This window comes from Lissotriton helveticus, chromosome 7 (assembly GCF_964261635.1).
Source record: "Lissotriton helveticus chromosome 7, aLisHel1.1, whole genome shotgun sequence".
NCBI lineage: Eukaryota > Metazoa > Chordata > Amphibia > Caudata > Salamandridae > Lissotriton > Lissotriton helveticus.
This window is the reverse complement of record NC_136068.1, coordinates 798,177,204-798,196,098: the sequence shown is the minus strand read 5'-3', so window position 1 is coordinate 798,196,098 and position 18,895 is coordinate 798,177,204. Positions and strand designations below refer to the sequence as shown.

General features: G+C 45.8%; 1 protein-coding gene across 3 annotated transcripts in view; it reads left to right on the top strand.

Annotated features, from left to right (window-relative positions):
• SMAD5 (SMAD family member 5) overlaps positions 1-9,880 on the top strand; it is a 138,258-nt gene extending 128,378 nt beyond the window's left edge. For all 3 annotated transcript variants that reach the window (XM_078653222.1, XM_078653224.1, XM_078653223.1), the window contains exon 7: positions 8,295-9,880. In XM_078653222.1, coding sequence (XP_078509348.1) covers positions 8,295-8,438 — 144 coding nt within the window. In that variant the 3' untranslated portion in view covers positions 8,439-9,880. The remainder of the gene's footprint in view (positions 1-8,294) is intronic.
• Positions 9,881-18,895: the final 9,015 nt, after the last annotated feature.

Below are 18,895 nucleotides of genomic sequence, written 5' to 3'. Positions count from 1 at the left end.
TTCGCATCTTGTACATTGGCTTGCGCAAGCCTTACACATCCACACGCAATTCTCCTCTCGGAGATTGAGGGACAAGTGGATGGCCGACCGTGGCACGGACTGGACAGACACCCAGTGGAATGCTATTCTGGCGGGCGCCAGGGTCGTCCCCCGCAATGCACGATTCAAGATTATACAGTATTACATCATCCACCGGGCGTATCTATCTCCGGACGAACTGAATCGTTACTTCGGGCTCACTTCCTCGGCGTGTCCTAGATGCGGCCTCCAAGACTCGGACCTCCTGCATGCACTCTGGAGCTGCGCTCATCTTACCTCGTACTGGTCTGCGGTCGCGGACATGTTGACGGCGGCCACGGGCGAACCTCTTCCCAAGACTTGGGAGGTGTGCCTCTTGGGACTCTACAAGAGGACCAAACAGACCAAGATGCGGGCGCGCTTTTGGGATTTAGGCCTTATCACGGCCAAGCGTCTTATCACACGACGCTGGAAAAGTGCTGACCCGCCGCGCCCTGCGGACTGGCGCCGCTCTTTTGCTAACTGGGCCTGTGCGGAGAGTGTGTCACTCCATAGGGAGGAAACCGCTGGCCTCCGGAAATACCCGATCGCCCAGGACTGGGACGCTGCCCTGATTGCGTATCACAACGCATGCACACAAGCCGCAATAGAGTGCCGTCCCGCTGCGACATAGGGGGGGCCCCCTCGGCTACCGTCCGTACCTAACACAGGCTCCACCGCCCCTCTCCTTCTCCCCCTCCCCTTCTTTGCCCTCCCCCCTTTTTCCCTCTCCCCCCTCCCCCCCCCGGTATTTCCCCCCACTCCGCGCGCCCCCTCCCACCCCCCCCCGGTGACCGAGACCGTGTGTGGCGGAGACATCCCCTGCCGCATCTGCCTTCCTGCCGCCTGTGCCCCCCCCCCTTTTTGCCCTGACACCGCCTCCTCACTTACCCCCACCCCTGCATGGCCCCTACCGGATGCACCGCACACAGTTAGGATCCTGGGTACACTACCACACACACGAATGCTAGTCCAACAGTTTTTTTTTTTGGAATGTTTTTCCCTCCCCCTAGTGTTAGACTTCCCAGTTCACCTTTTGGTTGACACAGAGGCCGATTATACTGCACCCCTAATCATGCCAGTACACACCACCACTGTTGCCTCTATTCTCGGCTGCATTGTACAGGGAACTCAATTTCATGCACTAACTGTGGACTTTCCTTTTTTGAACGCGCTAGGCCCTTTCTGCAGTGCTGCAAACTGCGGGCACTACACTATGAGTCACTCCCTGGCACAGTTTATTATGTACCACTGCATTTCTACCAGCACCTGTTTACTTTCACTCATGTATAATCGCTGTGTTGACGTATACAATCTGCTGGGAACTGTTTGTGACATTTCTCCGTTGTTTTGGCACTGTATGTACATTTATTGACTTATCTGTGAATTTAAATAAAGTTTGGGACCATTGGTCTTAAAAAAAAAAAAAAAATCTTATTGAAACTGGTTACACTGATTTTCCAATATGAATATTTTTGCGAAATACTAGCATGCATCAACACATTTGACTAAATGATGCTGCAAACAAACTGTACCTGAAATTTCACAGTAGTTTAGCAAAATGTATTTTTTTCCTACTTTCATTTTTTTAGGAACATTTTATATTGAAAGCAAAGAGTCATTAATCTTGCTCTCAAGCTTCTGCAAATATTTGCATCTAATCAGAGAGCATTCTGGGAGCATTATGCATAGCCTCATATTGCTAAACTTTGAAACCGTGAGTTCACATTTTTATACTGTAACCACTGTCAGTAGTGCAGTCAGAACTTACATTTACTTCGAGCGCTCACCCTAATAATAAAGGCTTTCAATTAATGAACCATAAATACAAGTTTGAACAGCATTAACATGAGCACGCAAATAAGCACTTAACTTCAGGCAGTGCCCTTCCCTGGCCATTAATGTGCTACTGCAACCTGGCAGCCAAAGGGTTTGTGCTGCAGGGGGTTGGGCCTACTTGTCCCAAGGACAAAATACACATTAAAACTTGTTGCCCTTGACCCCAAACAATATGTCCTGGGCGTCGGGCTATAGGAATTCCACATCCCTGAATATGATCAGTAGTGTCTCTGCGCTGGATAAACCCATGCTGCCTTATAGAAACTAACCAAGGAATCAGATCACAAATCCTATTCGCCAAAATTTTAGAATATATCTTGCTGTCTGTGTTCAGTAATTAAATGGGTCTATATGAACCCAGTTCCGTTTCTTTTTTCCCTTTCTTTTTAAAAACTACAATCGTTGCTTTTGACCATGAATCTGGTGCCCTACCTAAATATGCATGTTGACATACTTCCACTAGCTCAGTCTTTAATATATTCCAAAACGTACGATAACATTCTAGCGGTATGCTATCCGGGCCCATAGCCTTGCCTTGTGCCAAAGCTAACAGTGCTAGTTCCGCCTCTGAAGAGTCCAAAGGAATAGATAATGTTGATTTACAGTGATCTGACAATGTCTCAGTGGTCAACTCATTGAAATACTCCTTTGCTTCCCCAATACCCAATCCAGGACCCGTATCAGACCCAGAAATACTATATAATGTTTAGTAGAATCCTTGGAACGCCTCAAATACCCCTGCCTTGGTATCCTGGAGATTCCCTTGTGTATCCACAATTTTTTAGATATCGTTGTACACTGCTCTCTCCCTTAGCCTCCTTGCCAATACTCTACCAGTGATTTCACCGAATTCATACGCTTCTTCTTTATATCTTGTAAATTTTTCAGCAATCTGCTCCGCAATATTAGTATATGCCAGCGATCTTGCAATAGTAAGGTCCTGTTGAGCCTTTTGAACTAAAGCAGGCTCCAGACCAATTCGTATTGAATCAGCTAGCTTACATTCCGCAATGGTCACCCTTTCAAAATCTTGTTGATGTTTCCTCAAAACGTTCCTTCGTTTAAATTTAGAGAAGCTAAGAGTTTCTCCTCTGACAATTGATTTAAATGTATCCCATACAATCTCTTGTGACACTGTCCCTTTATTTATAACAGAAAATTCCTTGATAACCTTGCTCATAAATTGATAATACTCTTCATCAGCTAATAACTGCCTGTCAAAAGTCCAAGGGCGGGGGCCTAACTGGAACCCTGAGTCCAAAGCCAACTCTAAAACCACCGGATTATGATCTGATACCAATTTGGGATGAATCAGGATGTTGACTTTGGATAACAAAGAGGCCACAGTAAAAAAAAAATAATCTAAACCGGCAAATTTGGAGTGGGGGCAGAAAAAAAGGTAAAACCAGAATTCTCCGGGTGTAAAACATTCCAAACATCATACAACCCGTGTTCTATCATTAAACCCCGTAATGCAGCATACATTAACTTCTTTCTACTTGTATAGACACGGGTTGATCGAACATTAAATCCGGCGGCAATATTATGTTAAAGTCACCACACATTATCAAAGGATGTGGCCATTGGGCTATATCAAGATTAATAAAATTTAGTAGTTCGGCATCATCCAAATTAGGACCGTAAATGTTACCCAAAGTAAATACCTGTTCCCCAATCGCCCAACGTCCCCATCTGTCTGCTGCTGCCCTGATACAAGTACCAACCCCCCCGTTTTATCAGAATAGCTACCCCTCTTTTCACCCCTTATTGTTTAGAACATACTGCCAAATCTAAGCCTAGATTCCTCAGATAACCCCTATTGGCCCACGCAATATGAGTCTCTTGTAAGCAAAGTATATCAATGTGTAATATTTGGACAACTTTTTCGAGTCATTAAGGCCACATATATTCAATGAGCAAATTTTAATTTTCCTATCCATTATCGTCACAAAGAAGCATAGACAAATCATTTGCTACTACCTCCACCTCTAGGATTGCGACACTCACAAAGTATACAACTTTCCACCATCTATTGTTTAGAGCTACATGCTTTAACTCTGCTGCTGACTTTTCACCCACCCACCACCTACCCACCAAAACCCAACCCCTCCCCCCCACTCCCACCCTCTGAACCCACCCTCCCCTCCCTGTCTCCCTACCCAACACATGAGGCCCAGGGATCATCAATCCTTGTGAGGTATGGAGTGCCGTGTCCTCCCTCCTCCAAAACTCTCCCAAAAAAAAAAGAATTCTAAAACCGCAACTAACAAGCCTGTCAATACACTAGACAATTTGATAACATTTTTCCCTCAACCAATCTCTATTTTAGACCCTCAAGGTGTTCTCTGGCCTTAACTTCAGAAGTAAAAAATTGTGTTTGCCCCTTAAGCATGACTTTCACCTTAGCCGGATTCTGCAAAAACACCGCTGCTCCTTTTTGTTGAAATTCGGGTATCAATTGACGCATATGCCATCTTTTAGAGACAGTGGCCTGGCAAATATCTGGCGTAACAAAAAAATTGGAGTCTTTGGCAGATGCTTTCTTGTCAGGTTGTGCTCTCATAAAGATATCTTCCCGAGCTAAGAAGTTATTGAAACACACTAGGATTGCCCTGGGAAGGGCTTCTTCTCCTTCACGTGGCTGTCTCTTTTTAAAAGTGAAACGGTGCGCTCTTTGTATTTCCTTTGCCCAATCCCATGTTGTCAGTTCAGGAAAAGCTTCTCGTAATAATTCCGCCACAAACTTCCGTGTATCAGAGCCCTCCTTAGTTTCGGGTACCCCTAAAAAACGTAAGTTATTTCTTCGTGTATGATTTTTCTATCTCCGATAGTTTATGACTAAGGTCATCCCGATGGGCTTTTAATAGCTCCAGCTCTGTCTTCTGGGCAGCAGCCTCGTCCTCCAGTACTGAAATTCTGGCCTCAGTTTCCGTTACTCGGTCTCCAGTTTCTGCACATGTTTTTATCACTCTTCGAAGAGCATTCTTAACTTTGCAGCAGGTAGCTTGAGTACGTAAGTTCTCTGCTCTGTGACTCATCATTGTGTCATAAATTGTGGCCAGAGTAATCTCCTGGGGGGAGGATTTTTTCCCTTTGTCCAAAGTCTCTATGTCCTTAGCAGGCATTCCCCCATCTTTCTCTGATTCTATTACTGATTCTGTTCTGTTGGCCTGCAGCTGTGACGCTCTTTTCTTGCGTTTCTTTACCGTTGCAATACTTGGGCTAGGAGAAACTGATTGTATCATAGCATTTGACAAGTCTTTTTTACTGCCAGGCAAAGTCTGTTTAATACAATCCACAGTTTCATTACAGACTCCATCTCCCATAATGCAGTTCTCCTCACACCTCAAGCTGAGAACAGGAACAGTCTGTATATCCATAATTTCATTTGTTTCTGTTATTCTAATAATCTAACATTATCCTGTCCGGTCCCAGCCTGTAGGGTTAAACTTATAGGGGGATCTATTAATGTAGGCAGAGCTGGTTCACTAGCATCCGCCACCAAATTAGCACTGCCATCAAACATGCTACTGTCGGAAGCTAAAATATCTGGTGTAATTATTATAGTTAGTGTGCTTGATACTGCAGCTTGATTTTCTAAATTCTTCAAGGTTTGACGTTCAAACATTGCCTTCAGACTTTGTGAACCTTGCTGTGGTAAACGCGGGGCTTGAGCAGTATTCGAAGACGACGCAGCACCCTTATAAACATTACACGGGGAATAGTTTGGGAGCTCTCACCTCCACCAGTGGAGGAGTGTGGCTCACTGATTAGAGCGGCAGACCCTGATGCAGAGGTCTGGCCCGGGACCAGGGTTCAATTCCCAACGCGGCAGGGTCCTGAGCCCAAAATGTCCACGGGCTCGATAATTCTCGCCTCAGTGCCTATTCTAATCATGGGGTCCCACGCTGCAACTCTGGGCAATAGTTGCTTAATCTCCACTACGGCGGCCCACCCGCTGCAGGATGCCTGGCTTTCACCCTGGGGATACCCAGTAGAGGTTATCTCACAGGGAAAAGCCAGGACGGGTTCCCAAGGCAAGCGCCTTGATGCCTTCGGGTGATACGTGCGCTATATAAGTCGCAATACATTTACATTTACACCTCCATCAGCTGTGCTGCTTTCGCCTCCACCGGCATTCTCTAACTCCCCCGACGCAGCAGGTTGAAACCCAGCTTTAGCGCTGCGTGTAACAGCTTTCGCTGGCGGTTTGGGGGGCATTTTCTTTTTGCGCGCCACAGCTCCTCCACTATCAGGGGCGACACCAAAGTGAAAACCCAGCAACAACGCTGGGAGACGCCAGAGACGAGCTCGATAACGGCTATAACACAGGCCGCCCTGCAACAGCATCAGCCCACTCACTCGGAGAAGTGTCACTCTGTCAGCTACAGCCTCCCGTTGGCGGTGCACAACCTCCGAGTCACGGAGCTCGAGGTTTTTTCCCCCAGGTGTAATCAATCAAAATTAGTCCGTCGTGGCTCAGGTCAACTCCGGACAGCTTCACGGCAGTTGAGGGTTAATACACCTCGCACCTCGCTACTTTGTTGCCAGAGCCAAAGCGTCTTGAAACACAACGCTGCAGAAATACCAAGCAGAGAAAAATGTTCTACATCAGCCGACAGAGAAAGCAGTCAGGTGAGGGTGTAATGTCCAGTCCCTTCTCGGAGAGCCAGGAGGGAGAGGTCCGAGCTGCTACACAGCCCACGCCACGGCCGACAACTTGCCTCAGTAGCAGGCCTCACTAATCGCTCTTTAATTGAGATCTTACTTCTTTATATTTTTTCTCCTTCCCTATTGTCCTTGTTGAAGCTCTTGCCATTTGTAGGTATCTTTTACTATTCCACACACACTTAAAAGAAGCTCTTTCCTCGTTTGAAATGTCTGTTTATTGTGACATCCTATATTATCAGCTTTAAATAAGACATGGACATGGGTGCTGTTGCTTTCTTTATGAGATAGGATTTTTTGCCAAACTACATATTTTTGTTTTTCACGCATGGAGAGTTTAACAGATTTGCTCAGATTCACAGGGGTGTTGTGGCAAGACCTATCAAGCATTCGCAAAGCCAGTAGGTCCTGCCTTTGAACCTACTGGCGCTTCCATTGCCTTTTGTTCCTGTTATACAGCACGGGCATTACCCACATTGCCAATGATGTGTATCCACGCTGTATAGCAGCATGGTGCTGTGCAAGATAGCAAAAAAAAATAATTAAAAAAAAGACTGATGCAACCAGCAATAATGCACTTTAAACAAGACAAATGTATTAGCCCTGGCTGCATCATAGTTTTAAAAAAAAATGTATTCTAGCCACATGCAAAGCATCAGCGCTACTGTATGGCTACAGAATGGCTACAAAACATTGCCAAAGCTAATGGGTCTCATAGGCGAGACATACTTCCTTTGTCAAAGCTTGTTTCTGCTGCTGCTAGACATTTACAGTAAAGAAGATGACATAATTGAGTCTCTAGTCGTGCAATAGAATCTGCTGTTGATCCCATATTTCAAGTACAATTATTCTATTCCTCTGTACAAATTGTTTGTTTCACCTAGATACTCCAATGAAAGTTCTACAGTTGTGTTTTTGTCTTGTTTTAAAACTGGACGCCTAAGAGCTGTAGTGAGTCTTACTACGCTGCTTATTAGGAGCACATCATCACATAACGCCAACAATTATTATTCTAAAAAAATATTTTCCTGGCAAGGCAAAAGAACTTTAAACTATTATTGCGTTTGCAGGTTTTATTTAAGATCGCATATACAATTGGAATGCCAAACATACAGTTGTTTGTATTTACATGAAACGTTTCTGCACCGATTTTACATAAATTACTTATTTGTTTAGGTTTTTTATATAGTATTTTTTAAACATAGAAACTGTGACGGATCACCTTATGTAAGGATGGTTCATTTTGTTTACATTTTTACTGTTTTGACAAACTTTCCAGCTCCATGTTACTGTTTGGATTTCCTTTTTTATTACATTTTAAAACGGAGGAGTGGAATGTAGAAGTTAAGCCCTGCAGATATGGAAATTGTGTTGTCATGGTATGGTGCCTGCGTGGAAACTCTTTGTACTTCAGAGCTTTATTTGCAAAAATGTGATGTTGACAAACATTAATAATACCTGGAGCATCCCAGATTTGGTCTTTCACGTGTTCTGGACATCTCCTGATGTTGTACTGGGGTAATTCTTAGTCATTCCAAAAAGATCTGGTTCCTCTATCAGCAAAGCTGTCAAGTTTTAATTGTCACCTTCTGAAAAGCTTGCTGTCCAATCGAATTGAAAATGATCATTATTGGAACACATCTTAGTTATAGGTATTTCTTAGCGCTTGTTTGCTATTGGCGTGGCTCTCTCAAGTTTATTCAAATTGTATTATATTGTATTTTTTGTAGGGCTGGGGAGCAGAATATCATCGACAAGATGTGACAAGTACACCATGCTGGATAGAAATTCATCTTCATGGCCCTCTACAGTGGTTGGATAAAGTACTCACGCAAATGGGCTCTCCACTTAACGCAATCACATCAGTTTCATAGTTTTTCGCGTAATGGACAACAACAAACTTTTTTTGATACAGATGTGCTTAATGTGGAACATTTAAATAACAGATATTCTGAACTACTTGAAATCTTGGATTCAGTTGTCTGTTCTCCCTTTATGTGCTGACCAATTAATATGGTATGTCGTTATCTTTTTTTGTTAAATGGTAATGCATACTATTTGTGTAACACTGAAAAGACATTTACTTTTCAAACAAATAATTCGGAAACTTCTAGAAGAGTATCTTTCAAAACTATGTTTTAATAGGTTTTGTCTAAACTCGAAAATGATGTGCTTTTTTTTAGCATTTAGGCCAGGACCGCCAAATAGTGACAAGTATTTATCTTTTTACTCGCAAAAGCCTTAGTATTCTGTTTGCAAAAGTGGAGTACATCGAGTTGAAAGTATAGCTTATGCTAGCTTTATTTGACTAAGGTTTATGGAAAGGATATCGATATTAGTATTTGTAGTCTGTTACCATTTTGCTTTAAAGACCTATAGTGTGTTTTGACAGCTTATTCACTTGCTGCCTACGTCAGTAATTACTGATTGGTTTCGACGCGTACACTTACGAACATTAGATATATTTTTATGTATATTTTTTATGTTTACTCATTTGTTTTATAATAACATGTTACACCTTTTTGAACAGTACTTTAAAAACCTAGTTATGGTCTTTCATGTAAACAATTGGAATGAGATCTTGCAAAGATTAACAAATCATCATAAACAATACCAAATTGCAGAAGACTAACAAGTTCTTCTGGGTGGGCTTAATCTTGAATATATAACCATTCAATCTTCATTGTAAGTTGCCATAATATATCGTGTTCTGGGAGCCTTGTGAAACATTTATGATGCCAGGCTTGGTCTTTAATTTTTGTTGCATAATTTTGGCATGACTTTTTGTTTTCAAGATCTCACCTCATTTTTGTAGGTTTTACTACAACAATATTGTTTGAAATTGTTCCTGTTTTCACCTTAAACCGATATATATGGGTTCCACCTTTCTCTTTGCCACAGTAGCGTTACTGTGGGATTGGAGAGCCTGTGTGCATCTAAATAGGGTGCAAAGTATGCACTGCTAGCAGCCTTGCAGCAAGTCTTATGAACCATATGTTTTTCGAAATTGAATGATAAACATGTCTGGAAGAAGGAAAGCAAGTTAGTTTTCTCCTAATAAACAATGATGCCATCTATAACCTTTAATAGCGAGACTTGTGTGAAATTGAGCGATATTTTCAATAGCTCTCAGACTGGATAGCTTGTGTTGTGGTTCACAGTGGTTGTAGATGATCATTTTTGTTCACCTTCTCTGGTCTTTGTCATAAATGAAATTGATTAAAGTGTTCATTTTCTGTAAGTCCATAACCTTCCTTTGTAGATTAATACGAAAGGAAGAAATAGTCATTAAATAAAATAATCTTTGTAAGAATGAGCCAAAAAGTGACGAGTGAAAATGTTTGAATCAGGTCCAGTCATGTGTAATGATTCTTAGCACCAATCCATTCTATCATATTTCGTTCTTCTATGCCATTACAATCTAGGAGCATCTGTTCAGCCAACATTTTTATGCCAGGTTTTTTCTGTACTGTAAGACAAGTGACTCCAGATGTGATTACACTTTATCAGTATGGAAAAGTTTGAGCTCACATGAGGCAGATAGGGTTTGAGGAAAAATCTTCGTTTTGTTCTGTGCTCATCTAAAAACAGATAAGAGAACCAATACATAAAACAGATGACAGCACAACAAAGAGTGAGTGTCATGTAATTGGAGTTTGGTTAATGGCCACAATTCCTAGAGGCTGAAGGGTGTTACAGATAGGAGCAGGAGCGTGAGTTCAATGAGGGTGGCCAAGGTGGCTTTCAATTAATCCAAGAATAGGTGTCTTTTTAGCTGCTTCCCAGAGGGATATGAGGGAGGCATACACCCTCTACAGTATACAGCATGGAACAGTGGGTCAGTCTATGTCAGCCACTGGTTAACTTCACTTTGAATGACTCCATTTTGTCCTTTCACAAACAGCATATCTGCACACAGAATATTTCCCTTCAGTGTCAGTGTTTTTGTTTTTACTTTATTTTATTACATTAGTGTCAAGTCAAGATTCACTTTACTCGATTTAGCTCAGTAAATCATAAAAACATATACAATAAGTACGTACATTTTTAAAATCATTGAGACACAATATACCCAATTCATCAGGAGGAATGAAACAAGCTGGCTTAAAAAAAAAGATACATAAACTCCAAAACTGTATAGTTAACAAAAAATTGCTGATATAATAAAGCAGGTCTCGCTAGCATAAAACCCAGAGGAAAAAGTAAAGGGCACATATACTTGTAACGCAGAGTAATACATTTTGGACAAATAAAAACAATATTCAAAGTGTTGAATGCAGCAACCATTTCACATGTGCAAATTGCAGGTTTCCGGTAGTTTGTGCCAACCGGCTATCAGCTGGGGAAACCAATTTAAGCGAAAATAAGTTAGAAGTAGTGATGTAAAACCGGCATATCCCGGGTTAAATATAATTCATATTTGCATGAAATTTTAACCATTGCATAATGTTTGCAATCGCTTTTCGCCAATGACCGTGTAGCTCTTTTTTCTGCTCAAAAACCTGATATGCATCTTTGACTCACCAAACATCAGCTTTAGAAATTCGTTCAGGGTGTGTAAACAAATCCGGCCTGTCAAGATCCCCAGAATACGTTTAGTATACTGCACCCAAGGAATCTGATGGCAATATTCCAATCCCAAACAGTCTTTAAGAATCCTTCTGTTAAATTCCAAATGATCTTTTAACTATACAGAAAATAACAGGACTGGCCGAATCGGCATTAAACCCTGCACACAATTCTTCATGCAAAATCTGTGCAAGTACAGATTACAGAATCCTCAGGCCTCTCCTTAAAAATGTATTTTCAGCAACCTGAATGGTGTAGCAAGACTTGTAGCCCCAGATCTCTTAGCCGAATGCTACAGTTGGGACACATTTGGCTTTATAAAGCGCCATTATGGAACTGACATGAGGACGACCATATGGACTCAAAAGCATCAATACTATGAGCCACTATTAAAAGACTGCACATGCACGCTGATTAAAGGATCTCAATTAGATCTAACATCTAACCAGATGCCTAAATTACAAAATGTATGAGTCTTACCATTGTGTTGTTACTTTAATCGCATGTGTTTTCATTTTAGCATTTTTTGGCCCGACCACCATTGTGTACGTTTTTGCCAAATTTGTTTTCAGACCTAAATTGTCCATAAAATCATAAAGAACAATCTATTAACAGTTGCAATCTATTAGCTGTATGTGCTATGAGTACTGTATTGTCTGCCTACAGTAAGGCTGGGATCTTCCTTTTCCCCACCATAGGAATGTCCTTACACTGTGCCACTAACAATTGGTCTAACTAATTGATGTATAATATAAAAAGCAAAGGAACTTTGTTCTCCAATTGTCACATATCCAGCCCATCATGCAAATCCATCATAAAATTATGAGGGCGCACTCCACCCCCAGGTCCTCCAGCACAGCCCATAACTTCACTCTATCTACTGTATCAAAGGCTGTACTGAGGTGCGTGAAGGCTGAATGTATCGACTCCTTTCTCACTTTTACATACATAGTAATTAATAGATACAGATTTAGATTCTGCTCAATCGTTCCTCTACCAGTCCTCAAACCATATTGAATATCTGATAGGATTTTGCCAGTCTATGCCCAGTCCCTCAATCCATTCAACAGTACTCTGCCAATGATCTTCTCTACGGCATCCACTAAAGTAAATTACTTTAGTGTTGTTGCCAATTGAATATAATTGTAACATAATTTGATGTTCTCTACTACATTTCCTGTTCAGAGGCACAGCTGAGTTTAGGTTTTATGCTGTTTTGTCAGTGCTAGCCCATAAGCCATTTGAACCTGTGGTAATCAATATTGTTAAACGCTACACATAGCTTATTCCTGTTGCTTTTGCCAGGAGTGAGTTGCCTTCTCTTTTATAACGCTGCTTGTTTTGGGAGGATAAAGGAATTCATCTTTATTTTACTCTTTTCTTCTGCAGGATCTTCCAGACTTCTACAGGCTTCATGAAATTTCCATCTAAACACATGCTGCCAGGAGGCCTCCCAGAATGTACAGGAAATGTAGTTGCACTTTGTCACTTTGTGTGAAATACCATCAACCCATGGTATAGCCTGATATTCGTATAGTCCTCAAACTATTAATTTGCTAGCATCTGATGGAGATGTCTAGCAAAAGATTTCTTGCCTTTGAGTTATCACCAGGCGCCATACTGGATCCGGAAACATTTCTACAGCAGTAGTTCTGTGCAAAGGTAAAGGGCGTCGAGCGACTCTGTAACATCGTCCACTCGATGTGATGTGGAAAGAGTCCAAGTAAGCCCTCCCCTGAAGCCAATTTCTTCCTTTCCACGCGGATCCGGAGGGCGGTACCTCTGGCCATTTTTGGCCTCCCACAATGAAACAGTGTGCTTTTTTCTAGATATCTTCGAGGTCTTGTGGATTACGGTGTTGACTCTTCATCCTATTTGCACGTGTTGTGTAGGCATGCACACTGACTCCGAACCGTGCGGCTCATGTCTTCAGCTTCGGTCGTCGGCGTTGCAGGAGCGCCACATGACACTGTTTAAAAAAAACAAATCTTTTTATTTTGAAATAAAGAAACAAATACATACATAAACAACGACCGGAGTGCATAGGGTAGCCACAGTTGCAATAAATAGATACAGACTTCCATTCATTACAGTATGAAATTAAAGGAGAATAAACGGGCCTAAAAGTCCTCCAAATCCGCACTGGCAGGATCCAGCTCTGGTGGTTCACAGATGCTGCCTCGATAAGCATTCCAGGGTCCCCAAATCTTGACCCATTTACGGGGCCACCCCCGGAGACATACACTGACTTCTCACGAAACATACACCAATTGAGATCTTCCATCCATTTCCCGACCCTGGGTGCCCGTTCAGCACCCCAGAGCTGTGCTATATTACGTTTGGCGACTGCACAAGTGAGAGCCATCCAAACCTTGCCATGGCTCGGCAGGTCCGTGGGCTCCCACACATTCAACAAACATCTCCTTGCCTCCAAATCAGCCCTCACGCCCCGCACTTCACTCATTTTAGAATGTATCTGCGTCCAGAAATCACAGACCCTCTCGCACTCCCACAGAATATGCATGAACGACCCCGGCATCCCACACCCCCGTCGACAGTCAGCAGACCCAGCCAGTCCCATCCTCTGCAGTCCCAGGCCCGTGATATAAGAGCGATGCAAAATCCTAAGTTGAACCAAACGGAGCCTCATAGGGACCGCCACTTCCTTAGGGGATGCCACCGCCTCCCTCCAATCCTCATCATCCAGAACAAGGCCATCAGCGACCCACTGGTCGCGCAAGCGCACCAAGGGGTCCTCAGAGTGATTAATCAATTAGCTGTATGTTAGAGAGATCGCCTTGGTGGGCAGGAGGCCATCAAGTAGGCGATCTTCCAGCGGGGAGGCCAACGGCAGCACCTCGTCGCTGGAAATAGTTGCGTTCAAGGCATGGCGGATCTGGAGGTAACGGAACCGCTCGGTATCATTCAATCGGTACTTGGTCTGCAACTCCTCAAACGTCAGCACCCTATCCTTACCCCATATGTCACGAATCTGTGATATTCCAATCAAGGCCTAGCGATCAAAACCCTTCGTTTTCCATAGCATCCCCAACCTCTCAGAGCTCCACAACGGCGTAGCTAGTGTCAAGCGCCCAGCCCATTTGAGATTACTGTTGGCCTCATGCCACACTCTCGTGGATCACAAAGTGGGCCCCTTCAATGAAAAACGGCCACGCTTCGCGTACAAGACACGGGCGTACTCTCCCCCTGGCACTTGACCACGGTCCATCGCATAGCTCGGGTCAGCCGGGGAGCCATAAATGGCATGATTAATTGGAGCCAACTGAGACGCCCAGTAGTACTTCCGGACATTTGGCAAACCGATGCCACCATCGTACCACGGCAGCATCAGCTTTGAGAGCGCAATGCGTGGCCTCCCCTCCCACAGAAGGCCACGCTGCAAAGACTCAATCTCACGGAAGTACGATGGGGGCACAGGGTCAAAGGAGTTCTGTAGAGCGTACAGGAATCGCGGGAGAGCCATCATCTTAAAGAGAACAGCATGGAAAGCGACAACGTTTTCCACCTCGCAACATCCGCACGGAGTCTAGCCGGAGGAGGCAACAAATTCAATCGAAAACGCACTCTGGGGTCCTTGGAAATCTGAATCTCAAGGTAGCGAAAACTAACCGACTCCAGTTTCACGGGGCAGTTCCCCGGCACCCTAGGGGGATCTCCGCTCAGAACAAACAAGACCGACTTCGCCCAGTTGATCGAAAAACCGGAGTACCTCCCAAAGATGGCGAGGACATCCATAAAGACAATCAATGAGGCCCGGGGGGAGGTCAGATACAGCAGGATATCATCGGCGTAAAGCGAGATCTTGTCTTCCCACTCCGGGGTCCAACGCAATCCCTTGATCGAACGATCCCACCGCACCCAGGCCGCCAACGGCTCCAGGGCCAAGGCAAACAAAAGCGGCGAGAGGGGGCAGCCCTGACGAGTACCACGCCCGAGGGAAAAGTCACGAGACCTGTGATTATTCACTACTACTCAGGATAGGGGGGCTGAATAAAGAAGGCGAACCCAACCAATAAAGACTGGGCCAAATCCAAGCTTTGCCTAGACCGCAATAAGATAGGGCCACTCCACACGGTCAAATGCCATAGTAGCGTCTAAAGACAACAATACAGTAGGTTCATGGATGTGAGACACGCTCGTCAACACACCATGTAACCGGCGGAGATTAAGTGCAGTATTACTTCTGGGCAGGAAGCCGGATTGGTCTGGATGAATCAAGGTGGAAATAACCTTTACCAGGCGGGTGGCTAGCAGCTTTGCCAGTACCTTGGGCTTCACATTCAACAAGGAAATTGGACGGTACAAAGAGCACTCCAGCCGAGGTTTACCCTCCTTATGAATGACAACAATATTGGCAACCCGTTGATCATAGAGCAACATCCCATGCTCCAGACTTTCGATGTACATATCTTTCAAGTATGGGGCCAATCGATTAGCATGGGGTTTAAACAGTTCGATAGGGAGTCCGTTAGGGCCGGAAGCCCTGCCAGAATGTACCCCATGATGGCCATTGCCACCTCGTCATTCGTGAGGGCCGAATCCAATAGTTTCCTATCATCATCCGACAAGGCAGGCATCGGTATGTCGCGTATCATATCAGCATTTTTGGTTTCAGTATAGGTACCCGTCGCGGTGTATACCCCCTCGTAATACCGCGCAAACTCATCAACAATCAACTGGGGGTCCGAGGTGGCCGCGGAGCCCGCAATGTGCAGCTCCGGAACCAGCCGAGGCCCCCAATCGCCCTTCTCCAGCCAGGCAATCAACTTCCCCGCCTTGTCGCCGTGCTCATAAATCCTATTCTGAGTGGTGTCGTGTTGCGCCCTAGCTTCGTCGCGAGTTAGTCTTGTATTCATCCCGGAGCAGCCCAAGGCGGTGATCCGCCCATGGGTCGCCCCGGAGGAAACAGCAATTTCTAAGGCCAAGAGCTCCGCCTCCACCCGGTCTAGTTTCGCCCTTCTCCTCTTCTTCTGCCCAGAGACAAGGGAGAGAACCTCACCTCTTGCAACAGTCTTGTACGCCTCCCAGAGGGAGCACCTCGACGCGACCGATCCCTCGTTTTCACGAAAGTAACTGTCCGTGACACGCACAAGTTCCCTCTGCGCCATAGGGTCTCTCAGACGCCAAGCAGCGATGGGGGCAACCCTACCAACATCACCCTGTCCCACACACAGTCGAAGCCATATCGGCGAGTGGTCGGAGACCCCCCGTGCCAAGTGAGCTACCTCACGGACAGTGGCCGCCTGGGCCGCCGGCAACAAAACATAGTCAATCCTGGAAAGGGAATGATGCGCTGCCGATGCGTGCGTGTATTCAATAGTACTCGGATGATGAAGACGCCAACCGTCTACCAACCCCGAGGTGGAGACAAAATCGGGCAGCCATTTGCGAGAGGGCAGCAACGCACGGGAGGGGCGCTTGTCTAGTTCACCATCCATTACGGCGTTAAAGTCCCCGCCGAGCACCATAATACCCATGGGTAGAGTAAGAAACATCCGGCCCAAATCATAAAACGTATCGACCTGCAGCGCCGGGGGGACGTAGATAGATACAAGTGTGACCGTTCTGCCCTCCCAAAGGCCTGACACATCCACATAGCGACCACGGTTATCAGACAAGGTGGACTGGACTGTAAAGGCAAAGGAGTTTTTCACAAGGATGCCCACCCCCCTAGAGCCAGAAGTGAAACCAGCGTGTGCAACAAGCTTGTACCCACCCCTGTGCAGCGCCAAACAACGTTTCCCAATGAGAGGAGTTTCCTGTAACAGAACAACATCCGGCAAGTGTCGCCTAATAAACTGATTCACTGTAGTGCGCTTTATCTTATCGCCCAATCCGTTCACGTTCCAGCTAAGGATGGAGAACCCCAGGCCCTGTCTAACGGAAGCCATGCGTCACATCAAGAAAGTACAGGAGATTCGAAGGCTCCCACAGCAAACCCTGGTCTTGAACCACAAATAAACCAACACTCAAACCCCCCAACACCCAGTTGCCATACCCCCCACCCTGCACCCCTGCATGTAGCAAATGCACATCCCCAACTCGCAGTGTGCCTGTCACCCCCAACTAACTACAAGTATCTAAACGTACCACCCCAAACCAACCAAAGCCCCCCCCCTATGCAACGAAACATAAATAAAGTCAATACATGAAAACAATGCAGAAGGGGGGGGGAAGAGAACAGAAAACCCCCACCAATCCCTCTGCGCCAGTAGCGGTCTTTGTATGGCACACAATTCAAACAGATCATTGTTCCTCATCGTCTGTCCGGGCCTGAGCCCCGGGTTCTGCACCCTCAATACGATCCAACCAGTCCGCGGCTACCTCAGGAGAGTCAAAGAACCAAGTCTTTCCACTAAATTCGATCCGCAGACGAACCGGATACAGCATGGAATATTTTATGTCCCGGTCTCGTAAATGCCGCTTCACGGACGTGAATCCTTGCCGCTGACTCTGTACCAGCCAGGTGAAGTCCGGAAAAAATAACAACGAAGCGTTCTCGTAGGCCAACAGGCCCGTGGATCTCGCCGTTTGCAGGATAGCGTCTCTGTCCCGAAAATTCAGGACTCGGGCAATAATGCGACGCGGAGGCGCCCCGACCTTTGGGCGGCCGCCGGGGATCCTGTGTGCCCTCTCCACGGTAAAAAACTTGCTGAGCCCCTTAGGCTTGAGGTGTTGCAGGATAAGATCCTCGACAAAAAGATCCGGGGTCGCCCGCTCGGATCGCTCGGGGACCCCCAGGATACGAACGTTATTGCGGCGCGCCCAACCTTCGTACTCATCAAGTTTCCGATCAGATTGGTGTCGGGCCACCGTGAGGTCGCACACCACCTTCTGAATTTCCGAGACATCCTCGAGGAGGCTCCCAGTCTTAACCTCAAGGTCTTTAACCTTCTCAGTAGTTTTGGTGAGGTCAGCCCTGATGAGACCCACCTCTATAGTAACTATGTCCAGTTTTGTGTCGATCTTCCCCAGGGAGGATTGAACCCCGTTGATGGCGGCCATTAATTCCTTCATGGTGGGATCGTCACCAACCGGGTCTTCTCCAGGGCCCCGGTCGGAGTCCGTTTAGTATCAACTGGGGACCCCCTAGAAATGGCATACTTGTCTATACGATTAGACTGGACCTGCTGAGTCGATTTTGGGATTTTCGGCAGATTCTTGTCAGGGTCTCGGGACGCCATCTCAACCGCAAAAGCAGGAGAAACCCGCCACTCCTCAGTCGAGTGGAGACGGGTCTTGTGACTGACGCCCTCAGAATAGGGTAGAGAGACCAAGGACACTCCAGCTGCCGCCCGGGTACATCAAAGTAAGATCCGACCGGCCACTTCCGGTCTCGGAGGCCGATGTTGTCTCACTCCACCCCCGGTGGCTTCACACCCGGGGTCCTGGCTCCGGGGATCACAGGCCCCAATTCTTCCGGCGACGATATTCAGGCGCCAAAGCAGCCAATCAAGCCAAAATTTCACCTAGCGACTCAGGTGTTGGTCCCTCACCCGATGGTAGGGACAGGGTTCAGGATAGTGTACCGGATAGTCGGTCAGGATGTGGTGGCCGGTGGAGCCGATGCTCAAGCGGCCATCTTGGTCGCCGGCACGGCTCCTCCCCCCTACCACATGACACTGTTAGCGGAGCGGTGCGTGACTGCCTCTTCTTCCTCCGAGGACTGCACAAGTACGAGCTCCCGAAGTCCTTGATCCTTGCGGTCACCTGTGAAGTCACGCCGCAAGCGGTCAACCCT